Source organism: Podospora pseudoanserina, chromosome 1 (genome assembly GCF_035222485.1).
Source record: "Podospora pseudoanserina strain CBS 124.78 chromosome 1, whole genome shotgun sequence".
NCBI classification, from domain to species: domain Eukaryota; kingdom Fungi; phylum Ascomycota; class Sordariomycetes; order Sordariales; family Podosporaceae; genus Podospora; species Podospora pseudoanserina.
Genome location: NC_085920.1, coordinates 4,323,175 through 4,348,321, shown reverse-complemented (window position 1 = coordinate 4,348,321; position 25,147 = coordinate 4,323,175). Strand labels below are relative to the sequence as shown.

Sequence of the window (25,147 nt, the reverse complement as noted above, 5' to 3'; positions counted from 1 at the left end):
TACTCGTAAATTATGAAGTATGAAAACAACCGATTTCACAAATATGGACATCACGCCGATATCCATGCAGATCATGTGTAGTGCAAGAAGTCGGTACAACGTGCAGCAAACGGGCTCGGCTTTTCTGCTGTGCTGCTCCAGCGGTGTTGCAGATGTCAAGAATGTCTCGTGGAAGACCCTGGATGCTGCAGTGGAAGTGAGGCTCTCCGCCTCTTGGTCAGCTTTGCCTACCTATCAATATCCCACAGAAACCTTTGAGAGACATTGGGGACAAAGACCGTCGATGGCAGGACCCCTGGTCGGCCAAATCAGGAAAGCACTTGGCTTGCTTCAGAGCTCTTGCAGGTAGTCGTCGGTTATCAAGAGGTCCGGGCCGGAGTATTCGTCCGTAACGATGATCTGGGAAGGAGCGGGATGAAGGACGAGAGATGGTTTGTTGACGACTGCAGTAGGAACTTGGAAGCATGAGGTCAAAGAAGGTCCATGGCTTCCGGTCCTGTGTTTGATCTAGTATGTTTGCGGGCTTTTCCGTAACACCGAGCTGGCCCAGCTAATCTCAGCTCCCTGGGTCGTGACGTGGGTGGATATTGAGCTTGTGTAGAGTGCCTGTCCCTGGGGGAGTTGCTCTTTCCATTTTCGATCATGAACCATGCTGCCCACCACTTTGTAAGTCTCCATCTTCCTTGATTTATCCGAGTAGGTGGTTTCGTTGGGGCCGGCCAGGCATTTTAGTTTCGACACCGTGGCTATTTCAAGATATTTCTCGTGCTAGTATCTGCCCTTTTGCTCTCATCTACCTCCTCATTGTTTACACTTGCCGTCACCAGAGCGAGTGGCCCCCAAGCTCCTGCAGAGGTCTGCCAACCCACCTCGACTTATACCATCGCGTCGTCAGAGGTTCAAAAGCACCGGAGCGGCCTCAGCATCTGACAACATGGGCACCTTCTCCGCGTGTCCCGTTTTGACCGCCACCGTTCTTCTTCTGGGCCTCGTGTTCCCCTTGTTGACCTCGGGCGAAGGTGGCTTCACCCATGACTGCGCCTATGCAGGCGCCAACCTGACCGACAAACATCACTGGATTGGTGTCTATTGTCTCAACGACGATGTTGATATTTACGGATTCAATTACAGCATGTGAGTGCTCGTCCCTCTCTCTGGTGGCTCCAAAAGAGAGGCATACTGATAACACGTCACGTCAGGCTGGACTTGGATCATTGCGCGGGAAACAATGCTGGACAGCTTGTAGTATATGAGAAGTGAGTGAAACGTCTCTTGGTCCCCTCCAAGAAAGCAGTCTCCCTAACTCGAGGACAGTGGGAACTACTCCGGATCATGCGAGAACTGTACCTTTATTCATGACAAGTCGCTGCATTTGAGTTGTTTGTGCTGGGATATGAACGGCGGGCACACTAACTCAACGCTCGACTTGAGTAAGCGTCTTCTGTCACAAGTGACGCCAGTTGACTTTACTAACAAAAGATTCCAGACACCACACTCTATGACTCGAATGGGGCTGTTGGCTGTTACAGTTTCCTCGGGAACAAGACATGGGAGCCGGCGCCAGATTCTTGACCGGGGAGCGTTGCATCTTTTGCCTGACTTCTGATATAACTACATATCGGCATGCTATGTTGGTAAAATCTGCACTTGATTGTGGTTTTTACGTCAATTTCCTTCGTTCTTACTTTTTCTTTTCACTATTTCCTGCCACTGCTAGCGAGATGGTACGATTTTAACACTTTCGCGGAGAAATATATGTTGTCATTCTCCAAAAATAGGTACACCCCGTATACAATGATACCTCTCACCACAACTTCACTGAGCAGACCTACATCTACGCGGCCCTTTTGGGCCGTTGATCGTGACCACCTGCTCACCGTAAATTGGGAAGTTGAGGGAGTCCTGAGGCGTTTCCCTTCCTTCGGGCGAATGAGTCTCTCTCGTGATCTCAATACTAGTTTTGATTCTGACACCACCTGACATTGGAGAGTACATCGAGGTTGCACTTATTGTCCGCTTCCTGTCCCAAAGCCTTCCCGGACCCCTCGATTCGTAATGATGTGGATATCGATGCTCATGATGGCTCGAGTACCGCATGGGGTTAGGGTCGGGATCAGGCATTTGCATGGCCAGTTCAAAGTCGGGAGAGTCGGTCTCACGAATTTGTGCGTCGTGAGGCAAATGTACTGGACTGTAGATATCATTCAGGGAGATGGATTGGTACGGGAGGGGGTAGTCGTCCTTTGTCTCTCGGAGATTCTGGCACTGGACTAGCGTAATTATGCTGGCGCGATTTTGGGGCCTGGAGTTTGCTGCGCTGGAAGCTCTGTCTTTCTTGGATCGAGATCGGGACATGGTTTTATTGTGGTGGCTGCCCTGGCGCCAGGGGGTTCGCCTTGGTCCAAATCCGCACATAAGAGGGCGAAGCGTGGCTGCGCAGCTGGCGATGATACCGAGAGAAGTTTCCATTACGCTCCAGAAGGCTGTACCACTGCGCTGGTGTCAGACTTGTTTGTCAAGATGGCGAGGGAGAACTTGAAGCTTACTTTGTTTGTTCGAGAAACTCAGGATCGGAAACGGGTATGAACTTGACGTAGGGGATACGGACTATCAGACATATCCCCGCGAGTACGCCCATTCCGAGAAGAGTTGCCACTCCAACCTTGGTACGCTTGTTGAGTTTGACATTCCAAAGGATGGCAATGGGAAGGAAGGCCAGAATGAAGTCGGTTACGGCGTTGACGATGCTGTGGGCGATGGTCACGCGCGGGACGACGTTTTTGTCGATGCTTGGCAACCCCTTTTTGTGAGACTACAGGAGTACATGGTTTGTTTGATAGAATTTGTGACTTACCAGCTCCCGCCGGATGGATCCAGGACTTGATCATAGAAATATGAAGAGGGTGAGCATTGGAAGATAACGATGAAGAAGTAGATGGCGGTAATGGTCCAAGTAAAGGCCAGGTTTATGTATATTATGTTTCTGTGGATTTTGTCGGTGGCTATGCGAAGCAGCAAGACGGCGATTGAACTTCGAATGAGCGCTGACAACGGCGCGTAGAGAGCTTCGTTGAGGAACCAGGAGTGTAGAGCAATGTTTTCGCCCCTGACGAAGTCCTTAACTCCTTCCTCGCTTGCGTTAACGATGCCCCATACGGTGATGGTTGTATGGGTGGTGTAAACAATCTACAGAAAATAACTGTTATCACTTCGTCAAGAGTGGGTGGTGGTTTGGCACTTATCGACGTACCACAGCCGCAAATACCAACCAATCGTCTAGTGATATCTTCTTGATAGTCAAATATTTAACGAGAATTCGAAGAGAAACGAAAATATAGACAAGTGCGAGGAATGTAATTTGAAGCACAAAAAGCCGAACCCCTCGAGGGTCAAGATCAGACAACATGCTGCACAACAGCGACAAGAAGGACACGGCAGAACGAGTTCAAATGAGTGTCCACCAAGAAGACCTCTTCTATGGATAGGGACTTACAACATGATCATTGACATTTTGCTGTGTTATTATACCATGTTGCCCAACAGCGTGGATTCAACGATGCCCTAGAAGTAGTCAAACCATCTAAACTTAGCCTTGCAAAACAAGAGTCACGACTCAACGGTCCACCGCCGTTGACCAAACCGTTCGGCTAGACTAGAGCAAACCGCCGGCCTGGGGTTATGAAATTGCTTCCGAGAGACACCAGCTCGTGAGCTCGACTCATTCCTATCGAGCTTGTCACTGCCGGTGAGTGGTCGCGCAACATCAACGCTTGAGCAGTTTTAACAAGCAACTGGCCTTTTATACTTAGAGTACCGAGTCAAATATTGTCCAGCCCAGAAGTTGATGAGATATCCAAGGTGGTGTTGGTTATTGTTGAAGAAGGATGCCCGTCCAATCAGAGCCATGGGATTTCACGAACGCCTGACCACCCAAGAGCATGCAGTTGTCGAATTTGACACCGGCCGAATGTTTTCAGTCTCTTCTCTGAAAAGGTAAATGGGTGTCCGACTGTTGGGGGAGCAAAAGCTCCAACCCCATTGTATGTCGTCATTGTGATTGCGGACACCTTCCAGAAGCTCCCCAATTATGTCATAGACTGGGTACCTGCAGTAGCAACTCACCTTCAGATGTCCGATTTAATACAAATATTTCAGAGACCCTTTTTGTTCTTTTGACCTGGTTGATTCCTATTCATTCAGACATCCTTCTTTCCCGAGGAAGCAATTTCGCATCGATCGAAGACCAATCATTCAAAATGACTGACAAGGGACAATTCCAGAGTGGTAAGTCGAGCGGCCACACTGCTGTCTTATATCAAAACACTCGGGACTAACACAGTGACAGGGCACGAGATCCCGGTGACGCACCAGGACTTCCCTGGAAAAGAGGCCAAAATGCCATATCCTACACCACTGTTCGATGAGATCCCAACTAGCGATGGCAAGAACCAAAAGTACAGAGCTGCCGGCAAGCTCAAGGGCAAGAATGCCATCATCACAGGTGGTGATTCTGGTATTGGCCGTGCGACTGCCATCCTGTTTGCCATGGAGGGTGCCAACTCGCTGATTGTCTATCTGCCTGAGGAAGAGGATGATGCCCAAGAGACCAAGAAACGTGTTGAGCAGTACGGTCAGCAATGTCATCTCATTTCAACCGATCTGCGGGACCGCAAGAATTGCCAGAAGGTGGTCGATGAGGCCGTCAAACTATTCAATGGCCAGATCGATATCCTTTTCAACAATGCGGCCTATCAGATGATGGTTCCTGACATCAAGGACTTGTCCGAGTGAGTATGACGGTTAAAAATAACATGAAGAGGAAAGACGGCTGACAGCGAGCCACAAGGGACCAATGGATCCATACCTTCGACACCAACATCCACCCCTACTTCTACCTGGCCAAGTATTCACTGCCTCACATGAAGCCTGGAAGCACCATCATCAACAATGCAAGCATCAACGCCTACATCGGCCGGCCTGACTTGTTGGATTACACATCGACCAAAGGCGCCATCATTTCTTTTACCCGTGGATTGAGCAATCAGAAGGTTGGCCAGGGTATCCGGGTGAATGCTGTTGCGCCAGGTCCCGTGTGGACCCCCTTGATCCCGTCGACGATGAACGATGACGCGCAGAAGCAATTTACCAGCCCAATGGGTCGGCCCGCACAACCGAGTGAGATCGCAACCTGCGTTGTGTTCCTCGCGTCTACCGATAGTTCGGCCATCAGTGGACAGACGATCCACTGCAATGGAGGCACTGTTCTGAACGGCTGAGCGTCTGTGGAACTTGAGAGACTCTTATGATGTTACGACCATGTAGTATAATATAATTATTCAAATAAAATGGCAGCTGGTTCATGACGGAGAGACCTGTGAAGGGCTGTAAGCCAGATCGCTGGTGAGAAAAGTGCCGTGGCGTGTAATGGCAGTTGGTTGTCAACTGCTTAGGAATCACAGTGCGGATGGCCCAACCTTGAGGTCGATGTTTGATGCCAATGTATACAGGGCCGAAATACAGATAGATGATCTTGCCCAGAGGTTGTGATCTAGTTCCGTATACATATTGTATGACGGCCTCCAAAAGTGCAGTTTCTCCTTTGTCTTGGTTGTATGGCGGGCACTAATGATGTCGATATCATCGCTGCCTAGTCCGACTCACACAATGCGCACTGTGCCGCCGCTCTCTGACCGCTAGGAACCTTGATGGCTTTTTCTTACTTCTGGAGCTCGAACAATTATTTGCCCCCCAAAACCGATCTTTTTGCAGGATTTGCGACGGGAGTTTGGTTCTATCGGCCATCCAACAATCTGTCTCTCTGCAGGTACACAGGAACTGCAATGCACCACGCGACTCATCCGAAACAACATCCACCATCACAACCCAAATAGGGTTCAACTTCTCCGTTACAACTCTCAGCTCCACTCCCGCGCCAAGAGAGTTTCGACTCCCGACAAAATGGCCTGGACGGCCACCGAAATCCCAGGCTCGGAGCGCCTGCATGAGTTAATTGGAGTCGGTGCCGCCGTTCTGGTAACAGTTCTGTCAACGCCTGCCGTCACCCGTTCCTGGAGAGAGAAGGGCATCTGGGGTGGCTCTGGTTACACCCCCATCAACGCCAACGATGAGTACCAAGATCTCGACGGTGTGGCGACCGAAGAGTCCATCCGGGCTTTCTCGGACACGCGACCTCGCATTGCCATTGGCCTCGCCATCTTCGCTGGTATTGGCGCTTTGATTGCCTCCAACGTCTTGATCCCGCCCACTCTCTCCGACTGGGTCTTTTGGGCAGAGGTTGTCTGTTGGGTGAGTGGCATGCGGTTGATCACACACGACGAATATACAGAAACAATGTTAACATTTACAAATAGTCTCTTCTTGCTTTACAGGCCATCCTTCTCCCTCCAAAGCATCTCTATCTCTCCAAGTTCCGCTTGACAGTGTACGGCTTGGCATCCTCCCTTGTCATCGCCGTCTTGGTAGTTGTGCTCCATGGATTCGAAGCGCTGGCCCTGATTTTGGATTCCGACTCGGATACCAAATACCGGGCTGTTGGCTTCCTCCACCTTGTACAATTTTCGGCTTCTGTGGGCGCATTTTTGGGCTTTGCTTCTTTCTCAAGGAGACCGGATGTCTACGATGATCAAGGGCTGGTCGACCAGCAACACACCAGGTCTCTGCTCGATCTTTTCTCGTTTTCCTGGAACAGGGTTATCTTTGATGTGGCCAAGGAGCGTCAGATGAAGCTTGAGGACATCCCGAACCTCGACTTTGCCACAAAATCAAGAAACCTGCAGGCTAGATTCATCAAGACGCGCCGCGAGAAACTGCCGCTCTGGAAGCAGCTCATCTACGCGTATTCCAAGGAGCTGGCCTTGCAGTGGTTGCTTACCCTGGTCGTCGCGCTTCTGGCCTTGTTCCCGCAAGTTGTTTTGTATAACTTCCTGAAGAGGATCGAGAACCGGCAGAAAGACACAGCCACAGATCCCACCATCTTTATTTGGGTTCTAGGATTGCTTCTGAGCCAATTGCTCCAAGTCGGCGTCAATAACTGGATTAGGTGGATCACCACGACTCGTCTGGAGATACCTGTTGGCTCACTTCTTCAGTCCCTGGTTTTCTTCAAGGCGCTGAAGCAGTACGAGACAGCTCCCCCGGCCCAGAAAGAAGACAAAACCGACGGCAAAAAGGATGGAAAAGCAGGCGAGCCCAATGGCGTCAATGACACAAGCAAGCCAGGAAAGAAAGCCAACGCCAAAGGAAAAGAACCGGAGACTCGACAGAACATCATCAACCACATGAAGCTTGACTCCAACCGCGTTACAATCTTTTGCATGTACAACAATAACTTCCCCATGGCTATTTTCAAACTCATCTTTGCCGGTGGGTTTTGTATTAGTTTGATGGGTTGGCTACCAGTGGTCAGCGGCCTACTCGCCGCGTGCTTCGTGATCCCCATCAGCTCGCGCTTGTCCACCAAATACACGGCCCTTCATTTTGGTCTGATGAAGTATCGAGATGGAAAGGCCCATCTGTTGACAGAGGCTCTGCAGGGCATGCGACAAATCAGATTCTCGGCCTTGGAGCAGCATTGGGAGGACAAGATTCTCAAGAGCCGTAACGAAGAGCTCAAACAGTACTGGAGAGTCGCTGTATGGCAGTGCCTTGTTGTTTTCATCATCAACTTGGGACCCATCATGCTGGCCAGTGTCACGTATTTCCTTTACGTTTGGCAGAACGGAACAAACATCAAGGCTTCCGTGATTTTCACCGCACTCGGCCTCTTCGACCAGCTGGATGAGGCTGTAGCTCTCCTTCCACTTCTTCAAACATACCTGCTCGAAGCTTGGACCAGTGCTGTCCGGTTGGAGAAGTTCTTCAGTCAATCTGACAAGGAACCAGTATCAAAACCCGGGGACTCCATTCTGTTCAAGGATGCCACAGTGGCGTGGCCAAGAATTGAGGATACCGAGAAGATTGATGACGAGGATGCCACCGAAGAGAGAGGCGCCCACTCAATGCTCAGAAATATCAACCTGGAATTCCCTCCTGGCCAACTGACTTTGGTATCGGGTAAAACAGGCGCCGGCAAAAGCCTCTTGCTTGCCGCTATTCTGGGAGAAGTCAAGCTACTCAACGGCGTCATTCGGATGCCCGTTCTGCCTCCCTTTGACTACGATGCCAAGGCTATCCCTGAGTCCGAGTGGATTATCCCCGAACTAACCTCGTTTGTCTCTCAGACTCCCTGGATCGAGGGTGGCACCGTGAGAGAGAACGTGATATTTGGCCTCCCTTTTGTAGAGGATCGCTATCGCAAGGTGCTTGCTGCTTGTGCTCTTGAAAAGGACATTGAGCTCCTGATAGACGGTGATCAAACAGAAGTTGGACCCAAGGGGGTGACGCTTTCAGGCGGTCAGCGCTGGCGAACGGCCCTTGCTAGAGCTCTCTACTCTCGGGCTGGGATTCTCATTCTGGACGATGTTCTCAGCGCCGTCGACGCTCATGTCGGGCGTTTGATCGTTGACAAAGCCTTGACGGGTGAGCTGGCGAGAGGGAGGACTCGCATTCTCGCCACTCATCATGCCGAGCTCGTCCTGCCACATGCTAGCTTTCACATCCAGCTCCATAACGGAGAAGTCCTCTCGGTTGATCACCTTACACCTTCTGAAGACAGCTCTGCGTTGACAGCCCTGTCTGAAGAAGATGTTCCATCCACGGAAGATAGCCTGGTAAATGGACAGCCTCCCTTAGCAACCAAGAGCAAACCCAAAGAGGACGAAGAAAGCAGAGAGACAGGTCGTGTCAAAACCAAGGTGTACAAAGCTTACTTCAAAGCCAGTGGCGGCCTGTTGCCTTGGATTGGGGGTGTATGCATTCTTTTGCTCGGTCATTTCTTGTCGGTCTTCCGGGCTTGGAGTTTGAAAGAGCTTGCGCAGACAGCATCGAAAGAGCCAGAGGCCCTCCGTTTCACGGTTCAAACTACCTCCAAGAACGCCTTCCATTTTGCTGCCGGCTCTGGCTCCGAAGAGAGAGAGGGTTGGCACTGGGGCTATGGCATCTACTTCTGTAAGTCTTGCGCCACGTACTACCGTTGTTCGTCAACGAGGCTGACATTGTGACCTTTTTTTTAGGGCTGTCCGTTTGGCTCGTGATCGACTTCTCGACGTTGTTGGTCCAGATAATAAGAGTACTGGCCTTCTTCGTCATCGGCATGAAAGCTTCTAGAGTTCTTTTCCAAGACATGACGCATGCCATTCTTCGTGCTCCGTTGCGATGGATAGACACAGTTCCAGCTGGTCGAATCCTCAACCGCTTCACGTCAGATATGTTCATTGTGGACCGCCGGCTCTCTAATCAAGCGTTTACCTTGATTCGCACCGTGCTGTTTTTGCTGGTTATCATTGCTACTAGGTACAGTGGCCGTTTTGTTCTGCCCCCTTACACACAGATCACTGACTTGATGGGAATAGTCTGTCAGTTTCGGTGTACGTCATTTTTTTCGGCATCCTCCTGTTCATACTCTACGTCCGAGTATCCATGGCGTACATCGACGCTGCCCGAGAGGTCAAGCGAATCAACTCCGTGTCCCATTCTCCGATCTACGATCAGTTCAGCTCTGTGCTTTCTGGTCTCTCAACTATCCGGGCCTTCGACCGCACCGAGTTCTACATGAAGCGCATGTTTACCCTGATCGACAACAGCTCCAAGGCTTCGTGGGCACTCCAGCTATCTGGTCGATGGATGGCTGTACGTATGGGGGTCCTTGGCGCTCTCTTCGTTGCTGTCGTCGCCAATGCGGTAGCAGTTAGTGACACCAACGCCGCCTTGGCTGGATTCAGTTTGGCCTTCGCCCTGCGCTACACAAACGCGCTGACATCTGTTCTTCAAGCGTTGACGTCAGTGGAGCTGGGTTTCAACGCATGCGAGAGAGTCTTGGAATATGCAGAAATCGAGACGGAGCCGGAAGGCGGGAAGGATGTTGCAGCAGCATGGCCTACTGAGGGCAGGATCGAGGTCCAAGATCTGACAGTCAAATATGCGGATGACCTTCCCCCGGTCCTCAAAAAACTCAACTTTAGTGTGGGTGCTGGCGAAAGAGTCGGTATCGTCGGACGGACAGGAGCCGGAAAGTCAACCCTGGCGGCTGTGTTTTTCCGTCTTCTTGTGCCTGTTGAGGGCTCTGTTTATATTGACAATGTCGACATCTCGACCTTGAAGCTTAGCCAGCTGCGAAGCCGTCTTGCCATCATTCCGCAGGACCCCTTCCTTTTCTCGTAAGTGCTTTTTTCGATTCTAACCAGAGGCAATATACTGACTTGAACTTGCAATAGTGGTACATTGCGATCGAACCTGGATATGGAAGGACTTCTTGAGGATCACGATTTGCTATTGGCACTGCAGCGTGTCCATCTTATTGAGCACGTTGAAGATCAGGACCGTCCAGCTGTATACCCACCAGCTGGAGCCTCAGTCATTATGGGATTTTCCACCATCCCCCCTGCAGATTCAGAAACGGAAACAGAGGCTTCCACGGCTGTTGAGGGAGAGCCCACGGTGATTGAGCCGGAGTCAGAGTTGAACCTGCCTGCGGACAACGCCAACATCTTTACCAACTTGTCGACACCCATCAGCACGGGTGGTGCAAACTTGTCCCAGGGGCAGCGACAACTGGTTTGCCTTGCGCGCTCTCTTCTTAAGCGTCCCAAAATTGTCATACTCGACGAGGCCACCAGCGCTGTCGACAGGGGTACCGATAGCAATATCCAAGAATCGCTTCGTAAAGAGTTTGCGGCTGCCGGTTGTACCGTTCTAGTTATTGCTCACCGACTGTCGACCGTTGCAGACTTCGACCGCCTCTTGGTCATGGACAAGGGCCGTGTGGCCGAGTTCGGCAGCCCACGGGAGTTGCTCGAGGCGGGCATGAGACGCGTTGTAGAAGAGCCCAAACAACAGGGTGACTCGCGGGTTGACGGTGACACGGCCGAGGATGACGAGGAAGCCAACGGCACTGGAGCGTTCTGGGAGCTAGTGCAGAAGAGTGCGGAAAAGGAGAAGCTTTTGGAGATGGTTTTCGGCAGTGAAAAGGATCGGCTGATGAAGGAAATCTTTGGCAATACCAATGGGGTATGAAGAAGGCTATGGCAAGGGTGCTTAAAAGGACACGATAAAGTTTCTTAGACTGAGATCTTTCCCGGCGTTAAGATCAAATGGGGCATTTCTCTTAGTGGGGATAGACTGTCATGGAAACAACAGGCTCAAGGGTCTGTAAATAATAGTGTGTAGACTATAGTGCATGTTCATTTCATATTGCAAAAAGGATGTTCACCCATATCGTTCGACATATCTTCCATGCCCAACACTGTCTGACTTCCACCCCGGTCTTGCCTATCATGAAGCTCCAGCAAACAGTTGCAATATCGTCTGTGTTTGGGCTCGAGGTGAGGACAGACATGTTGGCACACTTCTTGATGCTCTATTCAGCCCATCTAGATACGTCTGACACCTGGCCGAGAGGTATGCCCGCGAGAGAGAGAGTGGGTGTCTCGCGGTCACAGGAATAAATGGTATTGAAGGTGATGTAGCTCGCTACCGTAGCCCATCATATTGCTCATCGATATCCTGTCAGGGGTAAGGGATAGTGATAGCCGGTGATGGAAGCAAAGTGCCTGGTACCTTTCGAGGGGATAAATGTGTATTGTAAATGAATCGTTGAAGAGCTAGTGAGGCGAGCCGAAGCTATTTGAGTGATAGAGACAACTGTCTGACTTATCATCTTGCCTGTGTCAATTTTATCAGCTGAGATAATGGACAGTGATGATAGCTGGTGCAATGGATAATAATAGCTGGGTTAATAGGTGGTAATAGGTGGTAATAGGTGGTAATAGGTGGTAATAGGGGGTAATAGGGGGTAATAGAGGGTAATAGAGTAATAGTTGGGGTATTAAAGAGTGATAGCTGGGATAATGCATACCTACATGAGAGCTTTAGTTCGTGCAAGGTAGAGTTAAACAAATAGTGTTGACTTCTAAATAGTTATGTATAGAGTGCATGAGATTTTGTGACGGTTGTGGATATCGGGATGCTCAGAAGGTCATATAGTAGTAGAGGTAAGTTGTCTATATCCTCTTATATGTAATTATTAAATATCAACTTAATGAGTCAAAGAAAGCAAATACTGGCAATTATCTACTATTTAAGCTTATACTCTCTATTACCCCAGCACGTGGGTGAAGAAATCCAGTGTGCAAAAATGATATCGACCTTTACCTCACCATCTCTTACCCGCCACCACATGAGGATTTCTTGTAGAAAATAATTCCTGTAGTTCTCTAGAAGCTTCTGATTACTTGTATATTTCTTTTCAAATAATTTACCCAAGAAAGTGGTGAGTGATGTGTCGATGAGTGATGAATGTTGATGTTGGAAATGTGGTCTAGATTTCTTCACCCACGTGCCCAGCTACCACTGTCTATTATCCCAGCTACCACTATCCATGGTGTGGTAACCTTTGGCATGGTTAAATAAAGGCGTAAATAAAATATGGTCATCGGAGTGTGCTTAGAGAACACGAGCGGATGGTGTAAACGCGTATCGCTCAACAACTGATGACTCCGATGGTGCGAATTACTACCGGTCTGGCCGGCAGGGAAAATAAACATCTCTCCTGACACATATGAAACTGGGTAGACCACCTACCACTGTCCATTATCCCAGCTATTACTGCCTACTATCCCAGCTATCACCATCCATTATCCCAGCTATCACTGTCCACTATCCCAGCTATCACTGTCCGCTATCCCAGCTATCACTAGATATACAATTAACTATTACCTAATCAACCACGTAGTTAAATACCTTATAAACCTCTTAGTTGATCACCTGGTTGACAACTTAGCTGACTATTTGTTTGTTTACTTATTTGGTAGCATAAGTGATACCGTTAGCAACGACATCCACCAGTGTTGCAGTTGAATAGAAAATAGCTTCAATTGATAGTTTTGTTATCAGGAGATCATTATTATACTGTGATTCATAGGTCCATTGCTGATTGATGCGGCTGTCGTCATAAGTAGTGATATGCAGCGGTGGTGGTGTGGGTGGTGCACTTTCAGGGGCAGAGCCATAACCCTGGTCACATTTCAGGGTTAGATATGGGATGTACAGAGGATTAAGGGGGCGTAAAACAAATACCATATGATGATGCGATGGGAAAGCGCCTAGGGTAGGAGTTTCATAAAATATCAACGCATCGTCATGTGAATTGTCTTCTCTTGTTAAAAGAGCATACACAGGTCCAGCCAATGATACCCTTTTTCCCTGAAAGCAACGCACACCGAAAATAAGCAAAAGAATATGAAAGAGACCACATTAAACGTGAAATCATCGCCGGGCGGCCAATCTCTTTCTTTTTTTCTTCTTTATGAAACACCATAGGCCCAGCCAACGATCCTCCTTTTTCCTTGAACGCAACGCGGCCCAAAGAAAACAAACAAAAGAAACTGGTAAAAACCATCACCAACAAACTGAAAAGAAGTACAAGAGTATGAAAAAGACCTCATTAAACATTAACTCATCGCCAGCCAACCTCTACTTCCCCCCCTTTTATGAAAGACTATACGCCCAGCCAACAAGCCTCCTTTTTTCCTGAAAGCAACGCTGCCTAAAGATTACAAGCAAAAGAAACTGAAAAAAACCATCGCAAACTAACTGGTTCCCTAGCAAACACCCTGACCCGTGTTCTTCACATCCTTGGCAGTCCTTTTTTTTGTTTTGTTGTTTTGTGTGTGTGAAAAAGAAAAATCATCGCAACTCCATCTGCCACCTAACAATCCCTCTTAAACTCTCAAATAGCAGCCCAACACACCGCGTCCTTCCCCCCTCCCTCCTATCTCCAATTCTCCCATGAGCTTCCAGACCCCTTCCCCCCTTTCAGACCACTTGGTCTTCCCCCAAAGGTGGTGTTTGTTGGCTTAGTAGGGAGGGCCCTGCCACTGGCCCCCCATCTCCTCCATCCGCTGCTCGTGCTCCTTCCTCCGCTCCGCTTGACGAGCATCTCTCTCCTTGATATCAAGATGCCACTTCTGGTCGACGAACCAGTTGGTGGCGCGGTGAGCATGCTAGATGTTGTTCTGCGAGCAATAGAGCTTGAACGCGTCCCAGAACTGGCTGGGAGGGAGCAAATCTCCCTTGAATTGGCGTATGACGTAGACGTCGTGATTGTGAAACCAGGCGCTGTGGGGCAGGTTCCAGAGTCACTCATCCTCGAGGGTCATCTGGGGTTGAAAAGGTGTGAGCTCGTTGTGAGGGTGATATTTGGGGATGGAGCAGAGTGTGGGAAGTGTATGGAGTGACCGGGGTTTTGACTTACCTTTTCGTTATTGTCAGATGAGCGGTGCCCGTAGCCCGTGCTGAAGATGGGGGGCAGGAGTCGGGAAGCAGTGCCTACGTTCTGATGGTATTGGGGGCCGAAGGTGTTGGACGGGGGCATACCTGGAGAGGCGGAGGAGCGAATCGATGCGGTAATAAGTTGCTGGGGAACGGGGCGGCGGTAAAAAACTCCCAATATTGCCTATGTAGGTGGCACCAAAGGTGATGCTGTAGATAGTCTGGACCTGACGGATCTCCTCGGGGGAGAATGAAGTAGGCCAATTGTTGCTAGGCACAGGCACCGGGTGGAAGGAGGTTCTTCCAGGCTGGAAGTCTCTCTGGGGACCGGTCATGTATGTCTCGGCTTGCCTTGTTCCCATCTCCTGGGATCTCTGAGGCTGATGGTATGCCTCGGGAGGAGGCTGGAAACTGAATCCCTCTGTCTCGCGGCGTTCGAGACCTGTCACAGCTGTGTTCACGGGCCTGGTAGTCTCGGCGGCCTGTCAATTCACCTGTGGACCTGCCCCACGCGTGTAAAAGTCTGAATTGCGCAACAGAGAGGGCCCGGCGGTACATCGAGGAGGATGCATGCTCGGCAACGGGGTGCGACCAGTGCTCAACGGCTCGTAGACTTGGCCATTTGGGCGACAGGCTTGGGAGCCAGTTGTCGAGGAGGCTCAGCCTGAGGCCGCTTCGCGGGACGGTTGCCCTTCTCAGCCTCATCGTCGTCCTCCAGACCAACAAAACGTACACGTTTCCGGGAGGCAGGCGGGGTTCCTCTTCCCACACGACGTCGGACCTGTCTAGCGCGCAGAGAGGTCCTCGGCTTCGGCGAGGGCTTTCTGATCTGCCAGTCACATTTTTTGGCATCGATGAAATGTGTGCGGTGCTGGGTGTGCCAAACATTGCCCCTGGCGCAGCCCTCGCACAACCGGACAGTGCATCCCTTGCCACAGCACTCCTGGAGAACGCCTGGGGAATGGCTATCGCAAGAATCACACTTGTTTACTTTGCTATGTAGAGGCCTCCAGGTTCGATGGGTGCGGTGAGAGTCGAGACCTGGCGTCACAGGAAGAGCATCGGGTCTTGGCGATCGAGGGGAATCAACAGGCGTGTTGGCAGGGACAGGGACAACTGGACTCTCGCCGCTGTTGTCAGGGAACTAGGAACCAGAGGCGTCGGTGTTGGCGGGGCCGGGAGTCGTAGGTAAAGTGGACAGAGCAGCAGCAATGGCGGTGGCGATGTTGTCACTGGCGGCGGAACCGGGAGTGACACGGGAGGCAGAGGAAGCGCCGTTAGCGGGCGCGGCCTCCGGGGAAGACCGATGAGAGATTCGGGAGCAGCAGCGGCTTCCGGGGAAGGGAAAGGGGTAGCCATGTTTCCCTTTATTGTGGTAATGTATTTGAGGTGAGGTGGTTATGAATTGTGAAGTTGTGAGAAATAGTGTTGTTGTGAGGAGTGGTATTGTTATGAAAGAGAAAGGTTGGATGGGTTGGTGGTGAAGAGTAAGGTAGGTTGATAAAAAGGCTGGGATAGATAGTTAGTTGAAGTTTGGTTGATGTATATAAGTTTGGAGTAAGTTTTAAAAGGTTGAAGTTGAGGTGAAAATAAGAAGAGTTAGGTTGAATGAAGTAGTGAACAATATGGTGAAGGATATGGTGAATAAGGTGGTGAAGGATATGGTGAAGGATATGGTGAAGGATGATGGGTGTTGATGATTGTTGTTGATGGGGTGGTGTTGTTGTGGGTGATGGGGTAGAGGGTGTCGGGTGTTGGGATAGGTGTTGTATTGAAGGGTATTTGGTATGGTGAAAGATGGTATAGTAGAGAGTCAGGTAAAGGATGGAGAGAAGAAAGATTGAGAGTTTTTGAAAGGATGGGATATAATATAAGAAAGGGGGAGGAGAAGAAGGTAGAGGAGAGTGGAGTTGGGGAAAGAGTTGGAAAGGATGGGTAGATTATAGAGAATAGATAAGCTATAAAAGGTAGGGGAGTTATAGAGGATGTGTGTGTTGAAAGGATATGTGATTGTGGGAAGTTGTGGTAGAGTTTTAAAAAAGGTTAGGATATAATATGGAAAGGAATGTGATGGGGGATAAGGTAGAGGTAGTTGGAGGAAAGGGCTGTGAAGGTAATTTGTGAAAGATGGATGTGTTGTGAGGGGTAGGTGAATGTGAAAGGTTGGGTTAAGGATTTAAAAAGTTGGGGGTTTGGGATATAAATAGGTGAGTGGTGAAGGTGAATTATAAAGGTAAGTTTGAAGGTGAATTGTGGAGGCGAGTTGTTTAGGGGAGTTGTTTAGGGGAGTTGTAAAGGGGAGTTGTAAAGGGGAGTTGTGGAAAGGTAGATTATGAAGGTAAGTTGTAAAGGATAGGTGAGTTGTGTAGGATATGTGAGTTGTGAAAGATATAAGTTGTGAGGGATAAGTAAGTAATGGATGTGAGAAGTTGGTATAGAGTTTTAAAGGCTGGGATACAGTCTAGAAAAGTTGGGAGAAAATTAAAGGAAAGGTCGTGAAGGTGTGTTGTGAAGGTGGATTGTAAAAGTAAGTTGTGATGGATAGGTAGGTTATATAATAGATGTGAGAAGTTGGGGTAGAGGTGTAAAAGGCTGGGATAAAGTCTTGAAAAGTTAGATGTGATTAAGGGAATAGTTGTGAAGATGAGTGGTGAAGGTGAGTTGTGGGAGTAAGTGAGGAAGGTGAACTGTGGGAGTAAGTGAGGAGGGTGAGTCGTGAAAGCAAGTTGTGAAGGTAAATTGTGGAGGATAAGTAAGGGGGGATAGAAGGATGTGAGATGTTGGGGTAGAATTTAAAAAAGCTTGGATAAAGTCTAAAAAAGGTTGGGATATGATAAAGGGAAGAGTAGTGAAGGTGAGTTGTGAAGAATAAGTAAGTTGTGAAGGGAAGGTGAGTGGTAAGGGATAGGTGAGTGGGAATAGATAGGGGATTAATGATATCTTACCAAAGTGTGCTGGCGAATTGTACTGAAGGTGGAGTGGTGGGGAGAGAGAGAGAGAGAGAGAGAGAGAGAGGGAGGAAGGAAGAGGAAAGGCGCAACGCAGGTTCAGTAGACACGGCGACCAGGACCTCCCACTTCACCATCCTCCTACTTTAGACTGCAAAAGAGCATGATGCCGTGTGGGTATTATTGTGCTTTGAGGGGTGATTTGACGTGTGGGGATCTGTTCACCCAGGTTCGTCGGTGAATGATACCAAACATAAGATGAGCGTGAGCGTTTGAGCGGTTTAATTGTGGTATATTTGACGATGGCGAGCGGGGACCGTCTCTGACTTTGTTGCTCTAGACGGGCCCAGGCTGACTTCTACCAGCAGGTTACCAGTCGTCCCCAGCGTAGGGTGTATTCACCTCCATGACCTTCCGACGTTTTGGGTGTTGATAGCAAAGACAGCCAAGAATGCACCTGTATGATTGCTAGATATCGCAGGTCATTCTTCATCAACATCTTGCCAGCCATTTCCTGAAATCCCCCGTCCTCAGTAGGGTCAGTTGCTCCGGGATTGGAGACTCGCGGAATCCCAAGCAGACCTTGGGCTTTGTCATGTTGGGCATGCAAGACCCGAAACATCAGACAACGGCAATGTCAACTGGCTCTCGATTTGCTTGAACTTCATGGCACCTGGTCGATCGACAACGAATTATCAGGCCGTATTCACTTGTGCTACTGACTTGGTCCGCATTCGGGCGCTCGGCATCTCAACAAAAAGAAAGATCAGATGTCGGGTCATGAGCCGTGTTTCTGTAGGACATGCAGCTTCTTGGGTTTTGATGAGTCTCCGGGACTTCAGATCGAGAGCAAACGACGCCTCTTGTAGCCGGTGCTGAGGCAAAGTCAAATGAAGGCGAGTCATCCTATGACGGGCCACAGAGCACGTCGTCATCCCCAGGCACAGTCATTTCATGATCGAGTGCTTGAAATGAGACCGTTAAGGGCATGTGAGATGTGGCCTCGGCTCGCAACAAGCTATGGGCAATGCCGTGTGATATGCTCTCGAAAGAGAGGATCCCAGCTCAGTCTACAGTCTACCTATTGCCCAGAATCAGAACTCAAAGTCTCAAGTGACAGGGAAGGCGATATCGCAAACATCACCTGGGCCACAGGGGAGGTAGAGATATGGAGATTGGCAATCAGAGCTGGGTTTGCTCAGCGAGGAACTGCGAATCGAATGCAATCTCGGGACCGGCCAGTGTGTGAGCAGAAGGCATTGGAAGACGAACATCGGTTGAAAGTCGTGATCGAGTGTTTGGGATCCGCAATGGCTGTCCCACACAGTGCCCCAAGAACATACCTAGGGAAGAAAAGGGACGAGAGGTTGAAGAGGGTCACGTGAAGGATCACACACCTTGATGAGTTTCAAGTCCTCCTGCGTGCGTCGGACCTGAGAATGATCAAAGCGCGCATGGATGGTGGCTCCAGGGTCCACCGCTGCAGAACTTGGCGAAGACCGTTTCTTCCGCCAGCCAATCAGTCCTGCATCCAGCCCACCATGACACAAGCATTGGACACTTTGCGTTAAATTGGGACCCGCCTGTAACGCGTCTTGGGCGCGTCTCTGCGCGTGTCTCACGCGTTTAACCCCTCGGTCGTTTCCTTCCAGATTCTACGGAGTACTGCCCTGGCGGGATTCACTTTGGCAGAGGTGGTGGGCGGTGCCAAACTTCCCCAGGAACTGTAGCCGGAGCACCACATCCACAGGCAGCTGCATCTTCTTCAGATGACTGGCATCGTCTCTCTTACATATTCTCCTCGATACGTGGGGGGTTTAACCCCGCCTTTTGCCTTGTCTGACAAGAAAGGCCGGTGAAGGAGAGGGCGAGAAGTAGATCAGATTGAAATGGCCTCACGGCGGGGTTTTGCCCTTCTGCAACGATGCCCTCCCCTGCCCTGCTTCTTCAACCAAGTTGCAGAGCTCCCCGTGCTCCCTTTCTCTTCAACACTCCTGACGATCTCTCCAGAGAAGTAGCCCCTTGTTTGCACCAATGCAGGGCATGATACCACTCTCTCGGTCTCGTCTGGCTGAGGTCAGAGAGGCCAAGGTGAAGAGATGAGCGTGTCCTCCAAAGCTCTGAGAGAAAAAGTACCAGCATGAGTAGAACATTGACGGTTCGGAGCGGGGAGAGGAGAGCGGGATATGGTATCAAAGCTCGCTCAATCTGTGTCCATAGCACTCAAGACCCTCCTCCGTTTTTGTACTTCTTTTGAGTGCTTGCATGAGGGCTGCATCTGGTGAAGACACCCTCCCTGATTGGTCTACCCGCCCTTCGGCAGCCTCTCGCAGTTTCTTTCACGCCCTCTGCGGTGCCCTGTCCGGGTTCTTGGGGATAGAGAGAGGGGGTCTGGGAGTGGTCGTCATGTGGCCCACCGTTAAGAACCGGCTACGGCCCCTTGCCATCAACTCCCCTGCCCGCCCTATCCCACTTCTTATTACAGGCGCATTATTCCTGGCCCGTCCATCGCTCTCCTCACCTTCTTTTTTGTCCGACACCTCAACCCCATCACCACTACCCCTAGTACCACGATCCGTATAGACCAAATTTCCGTATCACTCGGTCACCAACACCGTCGCGCACTGGTTTCGCAAGGCAAGACTGCCTGTAACCCACAGCGCATTCCTCCTCAGACCTCCAGAGCTCTGGTCGCAAACCCAAACCGCCGCCCTCTTTCCCAGGTTCGGGTTCATTTAGCCACCGCCTCTTATATCGCTGCCGGCCCAGATCTGCCTCTTTGCCGCCCGTCAACCTATATCCCGAACATCCTATCGCACAACAGAACACCATGTTGCTCCCGTCTGCGCTGGCATGCGACTCGTCGCAACCGCCATTGACGCGCCTCCAGGCTTCTCTCCTCGCCTCTCCTCCCGCAAGCCCTCCACAAATATCCACACAAACCGCCGTTGGCAACATCTTCTCTACATGTCGTTCACTTCATAATCTGCTAGCCAGCCCTGCGCCACTTGCCCCCCAACCTCCCGCCACCATAGAGCCCATCACTCCACCCACTACAACGCATGCGCAATTGCCTACACCACCACTCGCCCATGCGCCGGCCCCTCTGAAACTCCGTCTACGATCGCGAAAAAACGACACACCTTCCTCTTCCAGCGCGACCGATCCAACAACAGTCCCGCCCCGTAAGCGCATCGCGAAGCGCACCCCGGTGCATCCTTCCCGGGGGCCAAATAAACGTCGGCGCGCCGTGGACGATGGCTTGGGGCGCGAGGAGGATACATCCAGCGATGTGGAACCAGAAGCAGAGGAGCCCGATGAGGATCCAACACCGCAAACCCCCAAGCGCTCCCGCATAGCCCCCGAGGTCATCCCCTTGGGTCTCGAGAGGGGTGACTACCACTCTTTGCACCATAGCAGGCTATATGTCGACAATAACCCCACAACGAGCGAAGGGACTGATATTGTAGCAGAAGGTGACGGGTCAAAATGGTCTGCTGAAGACGATCGAATCCTCGTCGAGCTTGTGCTAGAGAAACTGAAGCTGTCAAAGTCAGAGTGGCAGGATTGTGCGAGGAGTCTGGGGAAAGACAGATCTAGTGTAGGGAAAAGGTGGAAGAGTCTAATGGTAAATGGGGATGTCGGCCTGAAGAGGACGGGGTTGCGGAGAGGAAGGATACATGGTACCTGGAGGTGATCTGGTTGTTTTCTTTTGTCGATGCTTGTGTAAAGATGCTTTGTTCGATTCTTTGGTGGGAGGTTGTATTACTCTGTACTTTTTTAGTCCAACTTCTACCCTCAGGCCGTGTTTGCCTGGTGGATAAGGTTAACGCAATGGGTGGCTCAACACAGGAGACCGGGATATGGCGTATACACTTGATTTAATGCTTGGAGATGAGTTTCAGGAAGCAGGCAAGGAGTTACGGCGGGAATATGAGTGGTGGTGTTTGGGTTGGGTTCAAGTTAAGGCATCTTGATATATACTTCTCATAGCTCTTGTACAGTGGTGTAGCATGTAGAAAATAGACAAGTCAAGCACCTTTGCCGTGCCCCTTCCCGTTTTGACAAAAAAGCTACCGCCATGGCAAAAAGAAGGCGGCTGGGAACCCGCATCACACATCACACCCTACTATTGTTGACGCTATTCACAACCACGTCGGCGTCAGGTATCTGGCCCATCCTACCCCCACGAAGGCTCGGCATAACGGTACATCAGCTTAAACCTTCGATCATTCAAAATAATCCCTAATATCTACTATATTTTAAAGATATCTATGAAACCTAAGACACTTAAAATGTTGAGGATTTGTTACTTTTTCCATTGCTACTGTCTGAAGTATCCTGCACTCTAACACGATAAGTAGTTGTGAAATGAGTATTTCATACATGATAAGAAGAAATCATGCCCTGAGCAAAAGGGCTTTTGATGGATGCTTTTTATATCTAAGCTTTCTGAGAGACAGTCTGAGCTATAAATGCCTTTAGCATCATCACATAAAGACACAATATTAGACAGTCAAGATGACGGGTGCCAGATGATATATTAGGAGAACGTTTTGGAGCTTGCGGCGGGCTACTTAATGTGCTGTAGTAGGTTTCTGGCATAGCAGATCAGCATGGTACCATCCAATGTGATAAATTGTGTGACGCTATTGACGAGAGCCAGTGCTGATTCTCTATTGGTTTTGTAATTTTATGTATGAAAGAGATATATAAAGATGTGACCATATGCGTGTCTCTTATCATGAAGGTGACTGTAGTGTGTTATGACAAGTGGTATGATACCTGTGTTGGTGTAAGTCGAGAGGCACTTGTGTACGTGGGCAAAAGGCACCGGGGTTGGGCTTAATGTTGATGGAAATGTTGAAGGTTGTGTTGAGGCAGGTGAATTTGTTTGATAAGCACCTGGCGTTGAATGTGCGAATAGTAAGCAGAGTTGAACTGTAGTGCGGTGTTGAATGGGGCGGATGAGTTGGCGAAGAAGGTAGATGGGTTGGCTGTTGTAACTGTTTTTTGACATGATCCGAGGCAGGGTCCAAGTGATAAAGAGATGGAGCCCTGACATCAAAGATATATGACCAAGGTAGGTTTAAAAGGATATGGCCGGGCTATTGCACCCACTATCCACGCTTCAGAGAAATATAACCCAAAAATCAACAAAGAGAAAACTTCAGCTTTCACAAATTACTTCCGACCCTCGTGAAAGATAAAAGGCAAAGCCAATCTACCACCCGTCCAACACCTTTAACCTCGCAAACAACCCCTTCTCCGGCCTTGCCGTGAGCGTGCTCTTGATACTAATCTTCTCCTCATCCTCCTCCTCCTTATTCTCCAGCTCCATCTCGAACCTCCCAACCCACGTAGCCAACATACACGCAAACTCCGCCTTGGCAAACTGCTGCCCGATACAACTCCTCGGCCCGTGCAAGAAAGTCAGGAACGCATAGTTCGACGTCGCCCCTCCACTGGCGGCACTCTTATCCGTCTCGTCCTTTGGCACCCAGCGGTCAGGGTTGAACTCCCTTGCGTCAGGCCCCCAAAGGGCTTCGGACTTGTTGATAGCCCAAGGGATGATCATGAACTGAGTTCCCTTGGGTATGTGCCGGCCCTGGATCGAGGTGTCGCAGGCAGCTACCCGGATGGTGACAGGAGCAGGGGGGAAATACCGAAGGACTTCAGAGCAAACCGCGTTGAGATAGGTCATGGAGTCGATGTCGACGCTGGTGATTTCTTGGGAGGAATCATCCGCAAGGGAGGGGAGGCGGGAACGGACTTCAGCGCGGAGGCGGGATTGGATCTCGGGGTTCTTGGAAAGGAGGTAGATGGCCCATGTCATGGCAGACGCGGTGGTTTCGTGGCCGGCAGCGAGAAAGGTCATGAGTTGGTCAACAAGGTTATCGTCGCTGAAAGCACCGGATTCGATGGCGGTGGAGAGTATGTCGTCGCCGAGGGACTCTTTCCGTTCTTGCTTTTCTTTCTTGGCTCGGATGAGGTCGTGGCAGACGTTCCTTATATAGCGGGCGGCTTCCAAAATGTCTGCGTTGCGTTGAACAGGAAGGAGTTGGACTAGACGGGCCGGGAAGATGAGGTTAAGCATACCGAGCGTTTGGCTTTGCTTGCTGGGAGAAAACAGATTTTGGTAGGTCTGGTTGAGTTCGTTCCCTGGATCTGAGATGGCGCCAAAGTCACGACCGAGACCGGTGACTCCGATAATGTCGAGTGCAATTCTAGAGGCCCAGTTTCCGACCTCGACGACAGCCGTACGGCTTTCTTCTTGGTCCTTGGGTCCCGATGGCCCGTTGGACTTCTCGTCACTCAGGACTTTCTTGGTCAAGGCCTCTACACCCTCCTTGGATTTACTCCAAAAAATTGGATACAGATTCTTGATGTGGCGGAAGTGGAATGCTGGATTCAGATTCCTACGCTGCACTTTATGTTCGTCGCCTTCAGCCAACAAAAGCCCGATACCGAGCATACGGCCGATGAGCCATCGCCATGAAGAGGGCTTTTGGAAGTCATAGTTTTTGGTGGTAAGAAGTTCGGTCAATACCTTGGGGTTTGTAGGGAGCAGCCTCTCTTGGTTGAAGAGACCGAAATATCTGATCAGGCCGTCATTCGGGAGTGTGTTCACCCTGCATTAACAGTCAACAACCGATCGTACATGGGACGTTGTTGTAGAGAGAACACGCACCACTCAATCATAGGTTTCCCAGTCGGAAACTTCTTGATGATGGGGAAATGGCCAAAGAGCCAATGTTTGCCGTCAGGCGTGGGCAAGTCTTGAAAGGGAGAAAACAGACTATTGTAGAGAAAGAGAACCCATATAAGCCAGAAGGAGAATTGAAGACTCCAAAGAGCTAGAAATGACGGTACCAGGCTCCATTGGGGCCATATGGATAGTTTGCCTGATGACGCTAGATACGCAGTCGTCAGGGAGACAACCGAAATGGAGCGGACAGGTAAGGTCCTGAAAAGATCCATTTGGCGAAGTTGCTACTGCTATCGTGTGTTATTGTTGTCAGGGCGTTGTCGAAATAGCGGTAAGACTCAAGCACTTATTTGCTGGAAAGGTAAAATAAGAAAAAAGGTGGCTCAAAAGTGTTCGTGGATCCAGGATCGATATATTCCTGAGATGCTACCTCGCCGCGTCACAGAATTCCCCGCGCCGTTCAGCCCCTTGACCTTCGGCAAATGCGATGATTGGCGAAGGTCTCTTTGCCTCATAGGACTCACCGGACTGATGTGCCGAACTGCGGTTGTGTGCATGTACATGCAGTTGCAGCCTCCCAAGTGCAAATGGAGCCATCCTGTTCAACACCTGTCCTAGCGAGGAGGTTCTTGACAGGTATTGTCTTGATATGTCCATCTTGCTCCGAATTCCGTCTGAGGTGGGAGGCCACCGCTTGGTCTACAGCGGTTGCTCCTTTCCAGCCTTGACGCCATCGGTAGGGATTATGCCCCGGTTTCAGAAAACACCATTGTGTCAACTCGAGTACAAGAGAGATATCGCACGGTCTTGGTGTGCTTCGGAGAGTGTTTGAATCGTCAAGGCTGGCGGCGTGGGTGAACAGTTTGTCCGGCCGGCCATCGTTTTGAGCCGGCTCCCGGGCACTTGCAACACAACCCCACCAGAGGGGAATTCGGCTTGAAAACGAATCTGAGTCTCCAGAAAGTTGTTGTGTCCGCAATCATGTTGTGTTGGGACTTTGGCATCGCAAAATAGCCTTGTGATATTGACGAGGTTCCACTGTGAGCAGCGAACCCTAACCCTCTGGCCTACCCGGACATAAGCTTTGGGTGGAGCCAGAGCTGGG

The 25,147-nt window shown here is 50.2% G+C and overlaps 7 protein-coding genes across 7 annotated transcripts; 5 read left to right on the top strand and 2 right to left on the bottom strand.

The window, feature by feature from the left end:
- Nucleotides 1-235: 235 nt before the first annotated feature.
- Nucleotides 236-1,859, top strand: QC764_112530 (uncharacterized protein). Its single transcript, XM_062942510.1, has 4 exons — nt 236-1,134; nt 1,200-1,256; nt 1,315-1,430; nt 1,487-1,859. Exons 1-4 carry the CDS (start codon nt 935-937, stop codon nt 1,570-1,572), a joined length of 459 nt encoding a protein of 152 aa, XP_062805468.1. The 5' UTR covers nt 236-934; the 3' UTR covers nt 1,573-1,859.
- A 661-nt stretch (nt 1,860-2,520) lies between these two features.
- Nucleotides 2,521-2,884, top strand: QC764_112525 (uncharacterized protein; the record flags this gene model as incomplete). The annotated part of the gene is made up of 2 exons (XM_062942509.1): nt 2,521-2,553; nt 2,615-2,884. 2 exons carry the CDS (start codon nt 2,521-2,523, stop codon nt 2,882-2,884), a joined length of 303 nt encoding a protein of 100 aa, XP_062805467.1.
- A 1,011-nt stretch (nt 2,885-3,895) lies between these two features.
- Nucleotides 3,896-5,409, top strand: QC764_112520 (uncharacterized protein). Its single transcript, XM_062942508.1, has 3 exons — nt 3,896-4,284; nt 4,346-4,787; nt 4,847-5,409. Exons 1-3 carry the CDS (start codon nt 4,257-4,259, stop codon nt 5,274-5,276), a joined length of 900 nt encoding a protein of 299 aa, XP_062805466.1. The 5' UTR covers nt 3,896-4,256; the 3' UTR covers nt 5,277-5,409.
- Nucleotides 5,410-5,671: 262 nt separating this feature from the next.
- On the top strand, nt 5,672-11,889 carry QC764_112510 (uncharacterized protein). Its single transcript, XM_062942507.1, has 6 exons — nt 5,672-6,306; nt 6,372-9,066; nt 9,132-9,411; nt 9,471-10,274; nt 10,332-11,253; nt 11,507-11,889. The coding sequence occupies exons 1-5, from the start codon at nt 5,959-5,961 to the stop codon at nt 11,128-11,130; spliced, it is 4,926 nt and encodes a 1,641-aa protein (XP_062805465.1). The 5' UTR covers nt 5,672-5,958; the 3' UTR covers nt 11,131-11,253; nt 11,507-11,889.
- Nucleotides 11,890-13,970: 2,081 nt separating this feature from the next.
- On the bottom strand, nt 13,971-15,090 carry QC764_112507 (uncharacterized protein; the record flags this gene model as incomplete). Its single annotated transcript, XM_062942506.1, has 4 exons — nt 13,971-14,117; nt 14,369-14,408; nt 14,491-14,827; nt 14,880-15,090. 4 exons carry the CDS (start codon nt 15,088-15,090, stop codon nt 13,971-13,973), a joined length of 735 nt encoding a protein of 244 aa, XP_062805464.1.
- A 5,073-nt stretch (nt 15,091-20,163) lies between these two features.
- On the top strand, nt 20,164-21,030 carry QC764_112500 (uncharacterized protein; the record flags this gene model as incomplete). The annotated part of the gene is made up of 1 exon (XM_062942505.1): nt 20,164-21,030. The coding sequence occupies one exon, from the start codon at nt 20,164-20,166 to the stop codon at nt 21,028-21,030; it is 867 nt and encodes a 288-aa protein (XP_062805463.1).
- Nucleotides 21,031-22,050: 1,020 nt separating this feature from the next.
- QC764_112490 (uncharacterized protein) lies at nt 22,051-25,020 on the bottom strand. Its single transcript, XM_062942504.1, has 2 exons — nt 24,025-25,020; nt 22,051-23,965 (listed from the first exon to the last, which is right to left on the bottom strand). The coding sequence occupies exons 1-2, from the start codon at nt 24,312-24,314 to the stop codon at nt 22,558-22,560; spliced, it is 1,698 nt and encodes a 565-aa protein (XP_062805462.1). The 5' UTR covers nt 24,315-25,020; the 3' UTR covers nt 22,051-22,557.
- Nucleotides 25,021-25,147: the final 127 nt, after the last annotated feature.